The 21,197-nt window shown below is 44.8% G+C and overlaps 2 protein-coding genes across 2 annotated transcripts in view; one reads left to right on the forward strand and one right to left on the reverse strand.

Moving 5' to 3' along the window:
• LOC128350308 (vitelline membrane outer layer protein 1-like) overlaps positions 1-10,653 on the forward strand; it is a 46,432-nt gene extending 35,779 nt beyond the window's left edge. The window contains exons 3-4 of the mRNA XM_053308409.1: positions 9,167-9,270; positions 10,275-10,653. Coding sequence (XP_053164384.1) covers positions 9,167-9,270; positions 10,275-10,569 — 399 coding nt within the window. The 3' untranslated portion in view covers positions 10,570-10,653. The remainder of the gene's footprint in view (positions 1-9,166; positions 9,271-10,274) is intronic.
• Positions 1-21,197, reverse strand: part of LOC128350309 (vitelline membrane outer layer protein 1-like) — a 381,353-nt gene that overhangs the window by 355,443 nt on the left and 4,713 nt on the right. The gene's annotated exons all lie outside the window — the stretch shown is intronic.

A 21,197-nucleotide genomic window follows, 5' to 3' on the forward strand; every position in this document is an offset into this window, starting at 1 on the left:
TGATAGTTTGTCCCAAAGTTCAGCCACTAGGAAAATGTTCATTTACCAATGGCTTGAAATTAATCTTTTAAAATGAAGATTCTGGGCAAAATTGTCAATCAAGGCTAACATTTACTTGCATACTTCTGTGGCCTGGAAATTTGAGAGCAACTTGCTTGCACTCTTCTTGGGATCTATACCCCCATGATAGCAGTAGGAAATAGGAACAGGCACTCTTGGCTACCACACCAGTGGACATCTCCTGCAAGTGTACAGGCCAACTATGAAACTCTGGGACTTGATTTTGAGACATCATGTTGCATAGGAATGGACACTGATCTCCATCTCTCAAACAGCAAGCCCTAGAGTTTCTTTATTTTCTTTTTTCTTTTTAAATGTGATTCATGTAGAGTTCTATGTTGGGCATAATCAGAATGAGTTTCTGCAGTGACAGGAGGGAGTTCCAACAGTCAGAACGCAGACAAAATTCTCTCCTCTCACTGTAGAACTCTGTAGAGTTCTACAGTTGAAGCTCCAACATGCTAATAGACCTCCTCCCCTTCATTGCTGGGATTTTGCCATGAACATTGTCTCCGTTCTTCATGTGGGGCATGCTTCTCTGTGTTTGGATATGTCTATGTACTGGCCTGGGGGTGAAGTTACAGTTTTGTTTTGTGTTTTTTCCAATTCAATTTTTATTGATTTTAACAATAATAATATCCATTCATAACAAACAAAATAAACATAAATGGACTTCCCGCGCACCTCTCTTCGTGAAACATCAGTTATAAAGTTTACCTTTGCTATAATAATAATTCAAAACATAAATTGAAACCCTTATAAACACAGCTAATCAATCCAAGCTGCATTTTAAAAAAAATTTCAAATCCAGCTGTAAGATCCATAGTAGGAAAATAGTTTTTTAAATACAACAAAAATGGTTTCCAATCTTCTTTGAAAGATTCTAAGTTTTGGTCTCTTATCAGTGTTGTCAGTTTTGCCATCTCAAAATATTCAAAAATTTTTATCAGCCAATCTTCTTTTGAAGGCAGTTCATTACTCTTCCATTTCTGTGCGTATATTATTCAGGCTGCCGTAGAAGCATACATGAAGAATGTTAAGTTATTTGTAGAAATTACTCCTTGCGTTATTCCCAGCAGGAAAGATTCTGGCTTCTTAGGAAATGTCATTTTAAATATTTTCTTTAACTCATTATAGATCATATCCCAATAGGCCTTAGCCTTCCCACAGGTCCACCATATATGAAATAAAGTACCTTCAGAATGCCCACACTTCCAACATTTGTTTGAAACATTTTTATACATTAATGCCAATTTTTTTGGTGTCAAGTACCATCTATACATCATTTTATAATAGTTTTCTTTTAAACCATAACATGCAGTGAATTTTAAATCATTTTTCCATAACTCTTCCCAGGCTGCCATTTCTATATTATGCCCCACATCTAGAGCCCACTTTATCATGGTCGTTTTAGCCACTTCCTCTCTTGTCTCCTCCAGAAGCAAGAGTTTATACATTTTAGAAACTAATTTTTCATCATTTTGACATAATTCCTTCTCAAAATTTGACATCTGATCCTCAAATCCAACATTAGTGTCTTTTTTATATATCTCATTTAACTGATGATACTGAAACCAATCTCTAAACAAATTTTGTATTTCAGTTAAACTTTCAACTTACAATCCTTTTCCTGGAAATGTAACAAGTCCCTATATGTACCCCAACACATTTGCATATTTACTTCTTTACGTGATAAAGCTTCAATTGGAGATATCCATAACGGAGTTTTAGGTTCCAACCAATTTTTATATTTTAACACACCCTCATTAAACTCCTTCTCACATAGTGGTTCAAAAAGTCTTTATGTATTTTAGTTTTTTCGTACCACAGATACGCATGCCATCCAAACCTTATGTCAAATCCTTACAAATCAACAATTCTAGGGTTTCTTAATGTTATCCATTCTTTTAGCCATGTTGAACAAACAGCATCAAAGTATAACCTTAAGTCTGGCAAGGTAAGACCACCTCTTTCCTTTGCATCTGTTAAATTCTTAAAATTAATTCTTGGTCTTTTCCCCTGCCAAACAAACTTAGTTATGTCCTTCTGCCATTGCATAAAACAAGTTACAGTGTTGATTATGGGAATAGTCTGAAAGAGAAATAACATTTTAGGCAAGACATTCATTTTCACCACTGAAATTCTTCCCATTAAAGACAAATTCATTTTAGACCATCTTTGTAGATCAATTTTCACTGAATTCCATATTTTAACATAGTTGTTTGTGAATAGCAAGGAATTGTTATTTGATAACCAGACCCCCAGATATTTAACTTTCTTCTCCACTTTCAACTCACTTATTTCAGAGAATCTATCCTTAGTTTTCTGATCCATATTTTTAGTCAAGACCTTGGTTTTGGTCTTATTTATATAAAATCCAGCCAGCTGGCCAAATTGTTGTATTTTATCCAAGAGTCTTTCAATCTTGTCCACTGGATTCTCTAAAAAACAGCACAACATCACCTGCAAAGACTCACAACTTGTAATCTTGTTTCCCAATTTTGGGACCATGTAATTTATCATCTTCTCTGATAGTTCTACAGAGCACTTCTAGAACCAGTATGAAAAGCAATGGGGAGAATGGACATCCTTGTCTAGTTCCTTTTTGTATTACACAGTTGTCTGATAATTCCCCATTTACAATAATCTTAGCATATTGCTCCGAATAAATTGTCTTAATTGCCCTAATAAAATTGTTGCCAGCAGTCATTACCTCAAGTAATCTCCACATAAATTGCCACGAAATATTGTCAAAAGCTTTCTCTGCATCCAAAAAAATCATCACCATCTGTTTATCATTATGTTTCTCATAGTACTCCAATACATTCAAGACTGTTCTGACATTATCTCTCAGTTGTCTCTTTGGCAAAAATCCAGCTTGATCTTCATCAATAAAATGCCTTAATATAACCTTCATTCTTCTTGCCAAAATGGCAGCAAAGAGTTTGTAATCATTATTTAAAAGTGAAATTGGTCTATAGTTTTTAACTAACATTGGGTCTTGATCTGGTTTTGGGATTACTTCAACATTTGCATACTTCCACGAATCTGGCATAATGCCTTTTTGTAAAATTTCATTCATAGTCCATTGAAGAGGCTGTAAGATTTGATCTTTAAATGACTTATAATACAAAGCTGACAGTCCATCAGGCCCTGGGGCCTTGTTGGGCTTAGCTTGATTTATTGCTTCTGTTACTTCCATGATTGTTATCAGAGCATTCATAATTTCTATTTGTTCCTTAGAAAGTTTTGGAATATTTTTGGTCCTAAGAAACTGCTCAATTTTTTTTATCTTCAACCATTTTGCCTTTATATAATTCTGAATGATATTTTAAAAATTCCGCTCTTATTTCCTTTCCATCATAAGAGAGCCCATTTTTGGTAAGTATTTTGGATATATAATTTTTCTTCTTCTCAAATCTAATTTTCCAAGCTAACAACTTGCCTGGTTTATTTGCGAACTCGAATGTCCTTTGTCTAACATATTTCAAATTCTGTTCAAGTTCATTTGCTATTAACATAGAAAGTTGTTGTTGGAGCATTTTAATAGCTTGAATGACCATCTTCTGATCTTTAGCCAATAATAAAAGTTACAGTTTTGTTTGTCTGCTTCTTACTATTTTCTGTCTTGAATTCAAACTGAGAGATTCTCCCTCTCTCTGCATGTTAGTCTGTTTATTGTTCTATATCTATCTATCTATCTATCTATCTATCTATCTATCATATTTGTATACTACCCACAACTGAAGTCTCTAGGTAGTTTTCTTAACCTGTGCTTTTAGTTAGTAGTAAATATCAAACTCTTGATTCTCAGATAAAGTTGCTTCCTGTATTATTTATTAATTATCGAGATTAAGTAATTTAAGTAAGAGTTTGTAGGCAAAGAAGCTGGACAAGATGATTACTTTTGCATCTATGGAGAGGCTTCCCACTGTTGAACTGCTCAATGAAATAAACTAGAGAAAATGGTCCTTCAGAGTTGCTGAATACTTTTGGATTATTTTATATTCTGGAGGAACAAAGACCAACAGAGAATGAAGAGAAATGGTAATGGGATTCTGCATATGGGACACAGATCTCTGGCTGTAAGCAATCTGACAAGATTTAAGACCTCTTATAATGTATAGGTAAAAACAAATTAAACACAAAGCTCTTACAACCTCAGGCAAGGTATTAAGAGCACTTGGAAGCCATGCACCATAATAAAAACCAATTGAAACCCTGGGCAAAACATATGTAAGAAAAAACATGAAGGGAGAGTTGTCCAAACAAAGATGTTTGTTTTGGCTGTTGAAGAAAATACAGTAAAGTGCAAGATAAAAGAGACCGTGTATATTGAACAGCTGCAACCACCTATTAATGTTAGGGGGAAATGAAAGAGACAATGAGATGGTTCCCACGATCGGTGGGAGCCGCCTGGGGAGGGTTTGTGGGGAAAGCGGGCTGAGCCCGCTCTTCCCGCAGACGAGCAGACAGTATACTCTGGGCGACCTCTGCGGCTACCCACACGACTGCTGGCTCCGTCATGGAGCCGGCCGGGGCTGGGGAGTTTGGGGGCCGTGCGGCCCCCGAAAGCTCCAGCATGCCCTGCGTGAGAGTGCAGGGCATGCTGGAGAGACCCCCAAGCCGGGAGGCAGCTTTTCAGCCTCCTGGTCAGAGGTCTTCTCATGAGTAGCCACGACATGGAGCCGCGCCGCAACAACTCACGAGCAGAATAATGGGGTTTGCAGAGCACTTGCAGAGAATCAGAGCTCTGCAGTACAGAAAATCAGAGTTCAAAAGGTGAATCTACAAAAGATGGCAAGTCCAGGAAACACTGATAGTGTGGAAGCAATTCAGGTCTGGTGTTGTGCTGCATTCATGACCTGAGAAAAACCCTGCAGAATACAGAGGGACAGGGACAGGTCAGCAGATGCAGGAGTGTCTAGGCCAGGCAACAGCAATGTTGCATTACTCTCATTAAGTTTGCTTCTCTGCATGGCAAAAGTAGATGCAAACGTTCATGCTAGGGATGTGCAAGTCAGCTTGATTTGAATCATGGGTCAAATCGAACTGGCCTGGTTTGGGCACTCTGAGTTTAAACCAGACCGGCTCCGGTTCTAAGAACCAGTTCGTGGGCTGGTTCAAGGATATATTTGTAAAAATGAATCCAGCGAGGATTCTCCTTTCCAAGTAAAGGATTCCCTAACATAAGGGGGCGGGGGAGAGAGAAAGCATCCTTAATACCTTTTATCTTCAGCTGGCAGTGGCGGTGGCAGAGAGTCTCCAGAGGCAGCAGGGGGAGGCAGCGGGGACTCCTCCAAGCCCTCCCGCCGGCTCCTGAATGATAATCTGGTCTGGTCCCACCCCTTCATTTGGGAGGCCAGACCAGTGGGGGGCTTGGAGGAGCCCCCGTCACCACCCCTGACAATCTACGGAGACATTTTGCCACTATGGCTACTGCCGTGGCCTGAAAATAAAAGGTATTAAGGACCCTTTCACTTGGTCTCCCCACCTCAAATTAAGGAATCCTCCTTTACTTGTAAAGGGAAATCCTCCCTGGATTCCCCTTTAGAAGTATACCCCTGAACAAACCAGTTTGGCCCGGTTCATTGGCCAAACCGGACCAGACCTAGTTTGTCCAGACCAGAATTGGACTGAACCAGACAAACAGGTTCCATGCATATCCCTAATGCATGCAAATGTGTTTTGATACAGATGTGAATACACATCCGCATCTATGGTCAACAGTTGCTGTGTGTAACCAGTTGCACATGACTAGAGCTAAGATTGCTTTATTGTTTAATTAGCCCATTGAATATCCAATCCATTTTGAGTTGTAAGCCAGAGTGCAGTGCTAATCACATTAAAAATGCAAGGGCTGTTCTCATGACAACGATCCTTCCTTCCTTCCTTCCTTCCTTCCTTCCTTCCTTCCTTCCTTCCTTCCATCCTTCCTTCCTTCCTTCCTTCCCACATTTCCCACATACTGCCCCACATGCAAATCCCTGGGCGGTTACAATCTAAAACACAAAGCACAATTAAAACAGTTTAAAATACAGATATAAACATTAAAAAACTATAAACTAAAAGCCTAACTAAACAGATAAGTTTTCAAGCCCTTCTTAAAAACCTCCAGAGAAGGAGGGGCTCTAATTTTGTTAGGAAGTGCACTCCAAAGTCCCGGGGCAATCCTGGAAAAGGTCCAATTTCAAGTGTCCACCGACTGAACCAGTGGCAACTGCAACCAGACCTCCCCAGATCATCTTAATAGGTGGTGGGGTTGATGAAGAAGAAGGTGTTCTCTTAAATAACGTTGAACCAAGCCATTCAGGTCTTTATAGGTAACAACATAATAACATAAGAACAGCTCTGCTGGATCAGGCCCAAGGCCCATCTAGTCCAGCATCCTGTTTCACACAGTGGCCCATCAGATGCTGCTCCACAGGCAGGAGTTAAGGGCATACCCTCCCTCCTGCTGTTGCTCCCCTGCAACTGGTACTCAGGCATCCAGCCTCTGTGGCTGGAGGTGGCCCACAGCCCTCCGTCTAGTAGCCGTTGATATACCTCTCCTCCATGAAGTTATCCAAACCCTTCTTAAAGCCATTCAGGTTGTTGGCTGTCACCACATCTTGTGGCAGAGAATTCCACAAGTTGATTATGCATTGTGTGAAAAAGTACTTCTGTTTGTTGGTCCTAGAGTTCCCAATACTCAATTTCATGGGATTACCCCTGGTTCTAGTGTTATGGGAGAGGGAGAAGGATTTCTCTCTATCCACTTTCTCCACACAATGCATGATTTTATAGACCTCTATCATGTCTCCCCACAGTCGTCTTTTTTTCTAAACTAAAAAGCCACAGGTGGTGTAGTCTTGCCTCATAAGAAAGGTCTCTGATCATCTTGGTTGCCCTCTTCTCCACCTTTTCCAGTTCAACATGTCCTTTTTGAGATGTGGTGACCAGAATTGGACGCAGTACTCCAAATGTGGTCGCACCATCGTTTTTTATAAGGGCATTATAATATGAGCTGTTTTATTTTCAATCCCCTTCCTAATGATCCCTAGCATGGAATTGGCATTTTTCATAGCTGCTGCACATTGAGTCGACCCTTTCAATGAGCTGTCAACCACAAACCCAAGATCACTCTCCTGGTCAGTCACTGACAACTCAGATCTCATCAGCATATACTTGAAGCTGGGGTTTTTCGTCCCAATGTGCATCACTTTACACTTGCCAACATTGAACCGCATTTGCCACTTTGTTGCCCACTCTCCCAGCTTGGACAGATCCTTTTGGAGTTCCTCACAATCCGTTTTGGATTTCACTACCTGAAAGAGTTTGGTATCATCTGCAAATTTGGCCACCTCACTGCTTACCCCTGCTTCTAGATCATTTATGAATCAATTAAAAAGCACCGGTCCCAGCACAGATCCCTGGGGGACCCCACTTCTTACTTCCCTCCATTGTGAAAATAACCAGCACTTTGTATCTTGCCTGGAAACTTATTGGCAGCCAATGTCGTTCTTTTAAAATGGGTGTAATATGATTTCTTCGGGTAACCCCAGAGACCAAACTGGTTGTTGCATTGTGTACCAGCTGCAATGTTTGGACGATGTACAAAAGGCAGCCCAACCTAGAGTGCAATGCTGTAGTCACGTCTGGAGGATAAGAGCATATGCACCACTGTTTTAAGGTTTTTATCTCCAGAAATGGACGTAACTGGCATCTCAACCAAAACTGATAGAAAGCCCCACTAGCCACTGCCTCAGCCTGAGAAACCAGGGAGAGGTTTGGGTCCAGAAGTACTCCCAGACTACGCATAGGGCAAGAGAAGCCTTCCATTCTAGCTCAGGAGCGATTCCCATTTTCTGCTCATGTTTGAGTTAAAATCAAGGTTGGAGCTGCTGGCAGTGATCACGGGCTAAGCAGCAGCTGGGCCAGAGGGCCTTCCCTCCTATTCCATTAAAGACTTAGAATCATAGGAAGGTGCCTTATTCAGAGTCAGACCATTGGTCCATCTAGTTCAGTATTGTCTACACAGACTGGCAAAAAAGGGGGAGGGGGAGGAAATCCGACCGTGACAATGAAAAACAAATATACAAATAATATAAAGCAGCCAAACACTGAAAATGTATATTAGCAAACAATGAACCTATAATTAAATATACAATAACACTAAAGAGCAAAAATCATTCCAAATAACAAAAAAGGTGCATCAAACGTGGTCTCAACGAGGTGTGGACGCCATCAGTCAGCGAATTAACCCCCTTATGCCCTTTAGGAGAATGCAAAGCATGTGACTGAACAGGGCAAAAGAAAGGGGGGTGCTGGCTTATATAAGAGACGCTCAATACCATCCAGACAGGAGTGAAGGTTTCAAATAACAAAAATGCAGATTGCAGAGAACCCGTTGAGCATGGCTTCCATAAAATAGATGTCATGAATCAAAGATAAAGCCCACTGCATGCCCTAATGGAGAAAAACAAACTTCATGGAGCAAAGTCGAACGGCTCTTCCGGATGTTCACCGTTTCGCCCACAAAGCTTCATCAGCCTCCTTAACATCATTAATACCGGTACCCCATTCCTCGAGCTTAACACAATCTTGCAGTATTATCCGGCAAGACTGGCAGCAGCTTCTTCAAGGTTGCAGGCAGGAGACTCTCTCAGCCCTGTCTTGGAGAAGCCAGGGAGGGAACTTGAAACCTTCTGCACTTCCCAGAGCGGCTCCAATCCATCCCCTAAGGGGAATATCTTACAGTGCTCACATGTGTTCACCCATTCAAATGAAAACCAGGGTGGACCCTGCTTTGCAAAGGGGTCAATTCATGCTTGCTCTCATCAGATCAGCTCTCCTCCCCTGGTAGTGGGTCCTGTTGCTGGATAGGAGGGAACACTCCAACCCTGCCTCCGCATAGCACACAATCACTGCTGGCGCTTCTGACCTTCTTTTTAATGGACAGGAAATCAAATATTGGGAGCTCACACAGCTCCCAAACTAAGGTAGGCGCTTTCTACTATTCATATTCATGAGAACTAGCCTACAGAGGCATGCATAAATGTGGAAAATATTGTCGCCTTGTATTGTCCACAGCTTCATCACCTTCTCTTCCTTCCTTCTCCACTAGGTACAAGATTACCAAGGTCCTCTTGCGTGGGAAGATGATACAGGCCTGAATGGCATCCGTCTGCACTGTACTGATGGCACAACCATTGAATCTACAGTTGGAAAGTGAGTGACTTTTTTGCTTGCTTTTCCTCTTTGACTTTGTTGCATGGAAAGTGGCAGTGGGAGGGGTGAGGCTGAATTCTTTACTGTTATTCCACCTCTGACGTGCAAGGAATGACTGGAATAGATACACTTGCTTTTGATTTATTAACAAAATAACATGAGCCTTGCTGGATCAGGCCCAAGCCTATCTAGCCCCACATCTTGTTACTCACAGAGGCGGGTCTCACGATCAGTGAGACCCGCTTTGCAAGGGTTTGCGGGAGAGCAGGCTAAGCTCGCTCTCCCCACAGACAATCAGGAAGCCCTGCCTGGGTGGCCAGATCGGCCACCCACACAACTGCCGGCTCCATTATGCAGCCGGCAGGGGCTTGGGAGTTCAGGGGCCACACAGCCCCTGGGAGTTCCAGCATGCTCTGTGCAAGCACGCAGAGCATGCTGGAGAGACCCCCGAGCAGGGAGGCTGCTGCTTTTTAGCCTCCCGGTCGGGAGTCTCCTCATGAGTTGCTGTAGCATGGAGCCGCACCGCAGCAGCACATAATCCGTTAACCCCATTTAGTGGAGCACTCCCTCTGCTAACCTGGGCTAAGGGGAGGGCTTCTCAAGGGGTTTACACGAGCAGCAAAAATTGGGCTAGGCTCTCCTGGCCCGATTTTTGCTGGTCGTGAGAATAGCCTCACAGTGGCCCATCAGGTTCCTCTGGAAAGTCCACATGCAGGAGCTAAAGGCATACCCCCACTCCTGCTGTTGCTCCCCTGCAATGGGTATCCAGAGGCATCCCACTTCTGAATCTGAAGGTAGCCTATAGTCATCAAGATTAGTAGCCATTGGTGGACCTGTCCTCCAAGAATTTGTCTAAGCGCCTTTTAAAGCCACCCAAACTGGTGGCCATCACAACATCCTGTGGCAGAAAATTCCACAGATTAATTATGTGCTGCGTGAAGAAGTACTTCCTTTTGTTGGTCCTAAATTTCTCAGGACATCTTCATCATTGTCTTTTTTGGCAGGTGGGGAACTTGGCAAGAGATTGAGAGTTGCCCCAAAGGCAACCTGAAGCAATTCTCTCTGCAGGTGGAAGAACACCAAGGGATCCATGACGATACAGCAGCCAACAATATCCGCTTCAGATGTGAATTTGGAGTTGTTCTGGAAGGTCTTGGACACAATTGGGGGAAGTTTGGGGGCTGGAGTGAGAGCTGTGCCCCTGGTTTCATATGTGGGATAATAACTAAGATGGATATTGACCGAGGTATTGGTGACGACACAGCTCTTAATGATGTGAAGTTCTACTGCTGTGACTGAACCACAAGAGACTCAGTCTCTTACAACACAGCTGCCTGTGTTCTAAAATATGAATCTCAATGACAATTAAATCTTGAACTAAGAGTTGTCTGTGTCTTTTAGAAATCTCAGTTGCTTATGGGGCTATTTTTATAACCAGGTGGGTGGCCAACTCGTCTTCCCCCAGATGACCAAGTGAATGTTGCTGCACTGCGCCAAGCAGTGTGGATCTCCAGAGGCCAGGACATGTGATCTTGGCCTCCGGGAATCCGGCCTCTGAAAACCACTGCACTGAACGCGGTTCATTGGGGGATTCCCCCACCAGACAGTCACTCTAGGTACTTATCTCTGTGTCTCCTTGGGCTGTGTGCACTAGGAGACACACACGATCCCAGCAGCTGAGTTCTTACATCCTTAACCTTGGTTAAGAGCCAGACTCTGAAGTGGGGTTAGGCTGAGTGGGAGCACTGGGATCTATATGGATATAGAACTACATGCATTCCACTTTGAGCAACCTAACCCAGGCTAGGAGCTCGTGAAAAGTAAACAGCCTCCATGTATCACTTCACTTCTGGATGGGTAGTCAACAAAAGGTTAAAGAGTTAACAATGGGAAAAACTATGCAGGGCTTGGTGAATGGACATGGAGATATACTGGTGAGTCATGCTTGTCAAAATCCTTGTGCTGCCTCTAACATCTGGCCAGGTACTGTTCCATCACTGGTATCTATTTAGAGTTGACATACAATTTTGAAATGTGTTGTATTCTATCCAGTATCTTCTAAGCTTTTTTGTTTAGAAGTTTGTTCCAGTGGGGATCTTGCGGAGAGTATAGGGGGTGGAGTCAGAAAGGGAAAGGGAGGTAAAGGAGAAGAAGATGGAGTTGTTTGAGCCTGCAAAGCATGTGAGCCTGCAAAGCTTGTGAATGTTCCTGCAACTTCATTTCATTGCATTACTGGGCCTACATTTACATTCTTGAACTGCTGCATTCTACGATTGCTGCTGCTGATTGTTTCTCCATCTTCCAGACCTGCACAACCCCTGAATGTCATTTTTCCTTCTTAATCCTGTAATCTGTTGTTCACTGGATGCCCACTGCAGCATGGCTCAGTAGGGATGTGCGAACCAGTTCGAATTGGAACCGGTTCGAAATTGAACCAGGCTGGTTTGAAGGTTCGAATTCAAACTGAACCAGCCATCAGGTTCAAGCTTCAGGTTCGAATTTGAACCTAACAAGGGGGTGGTTCAATTCGAACTGGTTCAAACTGGTTTGGACACCCAAAAATTGGTAGGATGGTAGCTGACACCCAGGGGTACCTGTCACCCAAACCCCAAAGCAATCGGACACTCGTACGATATTTAATGAGATTTTCAATGAGACACCATGTATCCACTCAAATTTGCTATCATAGAATCCAAACTCAGAATTCTTCAGAAACAACAGAACCCTGTACCCCATTGGTTAGAAACCCATGGAGGTGGTTGGCACCCTATGTGCACTACACCACCACTCACTCTGGACCACCCCAGCACCCCCCGAGTGCACTTATGGGGCTGCTGAAAGCTCCATTATAACTTATTATGAGGAAAAACCTTAAAGTTTAAAGTGATGAGCCCCTGGTGGCGCAGTGGTAAAACTGCCGCCCTGTAACCAGAAGGTTGCAAGTTCGATCCTGACCAGGGGCTCAAGGTTGACTCAGCCTTCCATCCTTCAGAGGTCGTTAAAATGAGTACCCAGAATGTTGGGGGGCAATATGCTAAATCATTGTAAACCGCTTAGAGAGCTTCAAGCTATAGAGCGGTATATAAATGTAAGTGCTATTGCTATTGCTAAAGTCACATAAAGTTCAACAATTCACCAAAAATCAGCCCTCTGTCCAAATCCTTTGAAATAATTCAGGTAGCTTCCTTGCTCCTACCTGGCACTACCACCAACCCCACACTGCTCTAGGCCACCCCTTTGCCCCGACATGAAGCTATACATTTGCTGACACCTCCATGCTTCTTTATGGAGAAAAACCTTAAAGACGCGTAAACTTCAAAAATCACTTTAAAATCATCCCTTTGCCCAATTCCTTTCAAATAATTCTGATAGCTTCCTTGCCCACCCTAGGAACTACCACCCACCACACTCCACTCTACGACACCCCTCCCCCTCCCCCCCAACATGAAACTATACATTTGCTGCAATCCTAATTATTCTCTAGGAGGAATTCAAAAATAATTTAACAATACACCAATAATCAGAGGAGTGTCCAAATGCCTTGGAGTTTTGTGGGTGGTAGGAACCGCTGTCTGTATACCACCCACCCCGCTTTTGTGCCCCTAGGTGCTCGAAAATAGGGGATATGGACTGGTTCATGTCCCATTATACTCTATGAGAAAAATAATTAAAAATATTTCAAATATTCATAAAAAAATCATAGGGGCGTCTGATTGCTTCGGGGTTTGCATGGTTGTTGGCACACATGGGTTCTCCACAATAAGTTATAATGTCCTGGTTCGAGTCTCATTATACCCTATGAGAAAATAATAATAATTTTCAAAAATTCATAAAAAATCTTACGAGTGTCCAATTGCTTTGGGGTTTGGGTGGCAGGTACCCCTGGGTGCCAGCTACCATTCTACCAATTTTTGGGTGTCCGAACTGGTTTAATCTGGTTCAAATTGGTTCAAACCGGTTTGAATGAGAACTAAACCAGGGGGTGGTTCGAACAAAACCAAAACCGAACCACCACCCCCTCCTGGTTCGAAAACATTTCGAATACGAAACGAACTAGGTGAAACGGTATTGTGCACATCCCTATGGCTCAGATCCCACCACCACATTTTTTTGTCTTGTCCACCCCAGGAGAACCTACTCTTTTCTGGAAACAATGGAGGTCCTATTTCTGCAATTACCTTGTCACCATACAGTAACAGGACACTGATTTTACTAAAGTAAAATAAAAGGCTGCATTGCTTCACTACCTGGACCCTGAAGGCCAAAGAATGTATAATAATTTGCATTACTGTATAATAAATTGCATTACTGGGCCTACATTTACATTTCTGAACTGCTGCATTCTAAGATTGCTGCTGCTGATTGTTTCTCCAGCTACCTGACCTGCACAACCCCTGACTGTCATTTTTCCTTCTTAATCCTGCACTCTGTTGTTCACTGGATGCCCACTGCAGCATGGCTCAGATCCCACCACCACATTTTTTTTCTTGTCCACCCCAGGAGAACCTACTCTTTTCTGGAAACAATGGAGGTCCTATTTCTGCAATTACCTTGTCACCATACAGGCCCCTGATTTTACTCTAGTAAAATAGAAAGCTACATTGCTTCACTACCTGGACCCTGAAGGCCAAAGAATATATAATAATTTGCCCAGTCCCCCAACTTGGAAGGGGATGCCGATTCTTATGAAGCTCCTCTTCAAGCCTTAGATGATCATTTCAACCCTACTTTGAATGTGATTGCTGAACGTTCTATTCTAGATTCCAACTGCCTGGTGGAACTATTGATCAGGATGTCACAGCACTGTGTGCCTTAAGTGTAACCTGTGAATTTGCCATTTTTACTGATGATCTGATCAATGATCAGATTGTTCTGAAAACAAACTGCTCCAAACTGCATGAAAAACTGTTATTGGAATGGAAACTTTCCTTGGATAAAGTTATAGAGATGGCTAGGAGGGTGGAAAATGCTCTTCTCTGTGACTAATCCTATTGGAGGATGGAAAGAAATTGAACAGTTCAAGACTTTCCAGCATACATGCTATGACCACATTCGCATGTAAGAAGAAACCGGAGGTTGCTGAACCTATGGTTAATTTTTCAATCTGTGAATTGCATCACAGACATTCATCCAACTGCAGCCTGGCAACCTCCATTTTCAGGGCAATTGCACCACCACCCTTGTAAGAGCCCCACAAGAAAATTATCTCACACTAGCTCTATTTCTTGTTCGGAGGTGGATGGGGGGGCACTATTTTTCTGTTATTCAGGAAAGGGAAGAGAACACGACGATGACTTCCTAGAAGGGGATATGTATATGAAGGAGGACAAAGGATCCTGGGGTCTGGCCTGCTGTGACCAAGGATTCTCTAGTGATGGCTCACTCTGGGAAAGTAATCCATGGGGACCAAACCATGCTCCAGCCCCCATTGCAGCTTGCTGCCAGGGGACTAGCACTTTAATGAGAAGGCCAGTCTACTGGGGAGGACCTTAGGTTTGCAAAAACCTTCAGTCTTCCATTGGACTGTATGCTCATGAGTTAACAAAAGGCGGGGCGTTAGTGTGGGGCCACCATTCTCTCTGGTTAATGATAGAACTTTTGCACACTGACCCTCCCTCCTCTTCATTTCATGCACCCAAAGGAGATTTTGATGCATCGTAGCCAGATGGGCAAACAGGGGAAACATTGGTGCCTGGGACGGATCCTTACTCTCATGTAAATTTCCTCGTTTGGACCAGAATGGCACCATATGCAGATCTGTCGCCATGGGTCGATGTGGGAGAGGGGAGCCTCAATTTCCAGTGACCCCAGAAGAGTGAAGTTGCCGTTCCAGGCAAAAAGAAAGATGGACATATTCAAATGCAATGGGCTGGCAGAGGATATGTTTTAATGGCTTCTTCATGGCAGTCACCAAGACAGGGAGAGCTGTTGTAGGGTTACCCATCCCTGTGACTTGCTGATATACAGCAACCTGGCTAGGTGACATCAGCTGTCCAACCCTCATTTATGCCTCCATGGCCTGACACTCTCTTGAGAGACCTGTCTGTGGGAAAAGGAATGTGCACGAAACCAGTTCGGAGGCCCTTTATGAGCCATCTGCCGGTCTGAAGGTGGGAGATGATGTTAAGAGCGGTCAAGTCTGCATTTACCCCTCCCCTTGCTTTCCCTCCACCGATGCTCCATTTGCAAAGGGTCCCTCAGGGAAACAGTGTACCTCCCTGCCACCCTGTTGCCTCATCAGACCCGACGCCAGCGGAAGTACCTGATGCGTCTTCATGCATTGAGCACGTGAATGTGCACGTTGTGCTTGTGAGTGCACACCTCGGGCACGTAAATGTGACATGAGTGATGTGTACGTGCACACACCCAATATGCGCAGACGCATTGGGTACTTCTGCTGGCATTGGGACCAATGAGGCAACGGGGCAGCAGGGAGATATGCTGCTGTCCCGAGGGACCCTTTGCAAATGGAGTGCCGGCAGGGGGAAAGCGGCAGGAGTGGTAAGTGCACCCACCCCACCCTTAAAGTCATCTCCCCACACCGGTTCCGTGTACATCCTTAGAAGGGATGTCATTGCACATTATTAGCGATTCAGCTCAACACCCACCCCCGTCCCCACAGACAGTTCTTTACATGAGTTGTGAAGGGTAATCCTCATGCCCTTACACTCTCTTGAGTGAGTAGTAGGGATGTGCAAAAAATTTCGGGTGATTTGGGACTGAACCGAATCACCCCGGATATCCCCCAATATTTTTCGGGGCCGAGCCCAATCACCCGAATTTCAGGCCCAAAAAATTCAGGTGAATCGGCTCATGGCTGATTTTGGGGGATTTTTTGAAGTTTTAGTGACTTTGGGGCACTTTGGGGGCATAGAATGGGATCTGGGCAAAAATAGTGGGGTGGGGTGGGAGTGCCTAATGGGTTCAGGCTACCACCCCAATTTCAGGGGGATTGGGCAAAGGGGTGATTTTTTGGGAATTTTTGAAGTTTTTGTGTCTTTGGGGCAGTTTGGGGGCAGAAAGTGGATCTGCCCCAAAAGAGTGGGGTGGGCTGATAGATAGTGCCTAATGGGTGGAGGCTACCACCCATCCCGAATTTCAGAGTGATTGGCCAGAGGGCTGGATTTTGTTGATTTTCTGAGGTTTTTCTTCATAAAGTGCTTTGTGGTAGATTGATTCATTCATCATATTCATAGTAAATGCGAGTGTGAGAAAGTGAAAGTGGGGTCATGAGAGTTCTTTAATTGAAAAAAATCTCATTTGCTATCATAGAATGAGAATTCACACCTCAGAAAATAAGGGAATAACATCCCTTCAGAAAAACTTCTGAGGTGTGAATTCTCATTCAATGATAGCAAATTAGGCACTACCACTCCACCCCACCCTTTTGGGGCAGATACACTTTCTGCCCCCAAATTGCCCCAAAGTCACAAAAACTTCAAAAATTCCCAAAAAATCACCCCTTTGTCCAATCCACCTTAAATTGGGGTGGTAGCCTCCAACCATTAGGCACTACCACCCCACCCCACTCTTCTGCACCAGGCCCCACTTTCTGCCCCAATCTGCCCCAAAAACATGAAAATTCAGAAATTTCCCAAAAATCACCCCTTTTCCTAATCCCCCTGAAATTGGGGTGGTAGTCTGCACCCATTAGGCACTACCACCCCACTCTTTTTTCCCAGATCCCATACTATGCCCCCAAACTGCCCCAAAGTCACTAAAACTTCAAATATTCCCCAAAAATCAGCCCTTTGCCCAATCCCCCTGAAATTGGGGTGGTAGCTTCCACCCATTGGGCACTACCAACCCACCCCAAAATTTTGCCCCTGGGCCCTTTTTCTCCCTGAATCGATTCGGATTCGGATTCAGATTCGGGTTAAATCCGAATCCGAACTGAATCAAGGGTGATTCGGGTGGCCAATATTCGGGCACAAAACAGAACAGGGGTGATTCGGTTTGGGTCTCGAACTGAATCACCAAAAATCCGAATTGCACACCCCTAGTGAGTAGTCGAATCAGGAACAGCATCCATCATTATCATAGATGAGGAATCACTCCTTTCACTGGGGCAATGCTGATCCCGCTGCCCAGCCATTCTCATGAGTAAACCTAGGGACTGCACACTTTTCTCCAAGTGGAAGGGGCTGGAGCCCTTTCCTCAGCATCATTGTTCAAAAAATAGAGCAGTGCCATTCAAGAATTCCTTTTTGCAGCTGACCTTTAAACCCTACCCGGTGTATTACTGCCCTGTGTTAATGGAACTGCTCCTGGGGAATTGGCAAATGCCCCCGGCAATGTTTTATGCTAGTGTGGGGATCTAACAAGCTTGAATGGAGCAGTCCACTAAATTTGCTCAAAGCTTTGATCTTGGAAAGAACTGAACAGAGAGGTTGAAGTACAAAAATAGAATCATGTTTATTTTAGGATTTAGGGGTACATGAAAAGAAATAATGATTAATGAGCAACACAATATTAACTGACAAACTAACAAGACTAAAAAGTTAAAAGGACTAGGTTAAAGCTCACAAAGATGAGGCAATTTGGCTTGAGTTTCGAATTAGTCCACTCAATGCTGACCAGAGAAATAGTCGTTAGAGAGAAGAGCTTTGGATTTTAGAAGGAGCAAGAAAGGAGGGGAGTGAGAGGCTTGAGAGCAGAGGTTAGATACGACCTAAGTCTGTCCGTTGGGGTGTTTGGACCCTTGAAGCTCGGCCAGTGCCAGGGTTGCTTTCTCCTCCATGACAGGCAGAAACGGAAAGCCAGGGAACAGACAGGGGGTCAGGAACCAGGCAAAACCCAAAGGGGATCTGATCTTGGGAGACCAGGATTTCACAGCCAAGAGTGCTGTGCAGACCAGGCTAGGAAAAAGAGATGGTCTGGAGGTGACAAGCAGGACAGTAGCAAAAGTCCAGGTAAGGCAAGATGGAGGTGCCAATGCCAAGACGTGATGACACACAGCTGGTGAATCTGAGGAAGAGATACACTTATTGATTGTGTCTTGACTAGAAATAGCCAGCATTTTGCCCTGAGGTGACATGCTGTCCACACCTTTCTGAAAAGGAAGATAAAAGGGACAGGGCTTCCTTTCAGTACAAGGTGAAGGTTTGTTAACACCTTGGGAGTGACTAGGAATTTTAACAAGCGAGCCTCCCAGAGGCGTAACTAGGGAAAATGGCACCCGGGCAAGCACTGAAATTGCGCCCCCCCACCGCCGCCCCCAACATACATCTGACTGACACACATGTTTCAGAACATAAGAACAGCCCTGCTGCAACTGGGATTTAGGGGCATCTGGCCTCTGAAGCTGGAGGTGGCCCACAGCCACCAGACTAGTAGCCATTGATAGACCTGCTCTCCATGAATTTGCCAGTTTAAGAGGCTCTCGAGTTGCAATACTGGGAAAGATCCTTTAGTAGGTAGCAGCACTGGGAAAGCAGCTGCCAGTCAGAGCAGATAATAGTGGGTTTGACAGAGCAATGGCTTGACTCAGGAGAAGGCAGCAGCTTCCAACTTTACAGCCATAGGAATCTGTTCCAACACAGATGGTTCTCCTAGATTTCAGCAGCATCACAGTAGCTGAAGTTTAACGTTGTGTATAGCTTTCATTTAGCGAGAGTAATCGTCTTTGGAGAATAGTCCAGAGACTATAAGCTGTGTCAAGCTTAAAGGCTCCATAGCAATGAGACTATGCAATTCTTGCTAAATGAAAGCTATGCACAACATTAAATCACAGCTACTTGGCTGGGCAAATCACCTAGCACTAGTGTTTTATTTATGTGCATGTTGTGAACAAGGATAAATCTATTTGAAGCTCTTAAAACCAGTAAAGAGCCATCATTCCAAGGCAAATTTAAAATATTTAAGATCTTTTTTACTGAATCCTTGGAGGGCACAAATTATGATCAAATACAGTTCTCCATAAATATGTTTTAAAAAACTCATCTCCTTTCTTCCAGAGAAAGGGCAGGGAGGGGAGACTGTCCCAATGAGTAGATGTTTATAGCGGGAGGGGAAAGCCAGCATGGTCTGGGTTGGTGCATTACTGTTGTGAAAACAGGAACCAGGGGAGGCGCACTGCTCAGTCACGAGAGTGAAACTCATAAGGCAAACTATCAGTGGGAGGGGAGAGAGATGCCGAGCAAATTCAGTCTTGATGCCTTATGGCAAAACATTGCCTTTTCCCACAAATCACTGCCTCATGGGACCGACAGGCTAACTGGGGCTCTGTATCGAGCCAGGTTGCTGTATGGAGCAAAGCCGTGGGGAGGGGTGCCCTGGGGAATGCTTTCCTTGGTGACTGCTAACTGCCACTGACAAAGCATATCATCTGCGAGCTCCTCCACCCATATGGTCATGTGCATCCTTGACAGTGCCCCAAACCAGCGACCCCACTCTCCCAGGGTAGCTTGAAAATGAGGGCTCCCCTCTCATGCAATTCCCCACACCAGAAGATCTGCATGCACTGCAACACGGGACCGGGCACTGGAATTCTGAATGGGTTTAAAGGTCTGTCCCAGTGTCTCTCCACTCTGTGCAGACAGTTCCTGGATTTTCTGATTGTGTGTCCACTTCCCCATCCATTTTCAGGTTTGGGCAGTCACATGCCATGTTTTCCAGAGAGGGCTGCAGTTGGCAGGGCTATGAGCAGTGAATGTGCTCCTCCGCACACGCCTCTTTATGCTCACTTGCTCAGGATGGCTTGAATGGGGCTTGCCCTGCCCCCTTTCCCCTCATGGCCAATCGAACCCCAGCTATGGTGTAATGAGCTTCCCCCCTTTTTCTGGCATTGTGAGAAGGTTCCCTCGATTCTCGGGCGGACTTCCATGTGCTGTGCTTGCTGCTGCCATGATCATGCGTGAGCAGGGTTTGCAGGACCAAACGGAGGCTATGGGCATGCAAACAGGTTGGGGCTAGGAATCACCCAAGCCCCAACCACCCCACTCTGATCAAGTGAAGAGGCTCATAGAGTCTATTCTCATGATCTCCCAATAGTTTGCTAAGGGAGCATAGCCTACTCTGAGGGTGATCATGTTCTGCAACAGGAGCCGTGTGGCTCCCAGCAACTAACCTCCATAAATACCCCTCACCTTAGATGGAGTGAGCGCTCCATTAACCTCATCTTTTTCATCATGTGTTGCCATGGCACGTGGCGACACACGAGTAGACCTCTGACCAGGAGGTTGCAAGCAGCCTCCCAGGTTCGGGAGGTCTCTCCAGGATGCCCCCACACGATTGCACATAGCCTCCAATCCCTGCAGCCCCCGCGAACTCTATGATGGAGCCAGCAGTCATGTGGGCAGCCAATCCAGCCGCCCAGGGCTGCCTCTTGATCGTCTGCGAGGAGAGAGGACTAAGCCCGCTCTCCCTGCAAACCCGCTTACAGCTCCTCACACAAATCGAGTGAAGAGCCTCATAGTCTGGCCCAGCTCATCCTGAATATCCACTGTATTTGGTAGATCTTGAGGCTCTTCTCATGATTCATGAAAAGAGCCTCTAGGGGGTTAACGATTTGTGAGCAAACTCTGCTCACAAGCATGGCGGAAGCCCTGGGTGGCCGGATTAGCCACCCACATGACTGCCAGCTCCATTACGGCTCTGTTACGAAGCCAGCAGGGGCTGGGAGGATCGGGGGTCATGCGGCCCCTGGAAGCTCCAGCATGCCCTGAATGAGTGTGCAGGGCATGCTGGAGAGACCCTCGAGCCGGGAGGCTTCTTTTGAGCCTCCCGATCAGGGGTCTCCTTGTGAGTAGCTGTGCTGTGGGAACTCACGAGCAGAAAAACCAGGCTTGCCGAGCGCTTGCTCCGCAAACCTGGTTTAACTGCCGGGCTACATAAGGGGGTGACCCACTTAAGAACCTCTGCTAGCCTGATTTCCTCCCATCGTGTGAATAGCCTCATTCACGTATTGTATGGTGTTTGAGGGGTTG

This window comes from Hemicordylus capensis, chromosome 3, assembly GCF_027244095.1.
Source record: "Hemicordylus capensis ecotype Gifberg chromosome 3, rHemCap1.1.pri, whole genome shotgun sequence".
Classification (NCBI taxonomy): Eukaryota; Metazoa; Chordata; class Lepidosauria; order Squamata; family Cordylidae; genus Hemicordylus; species Hemicordylus capensis.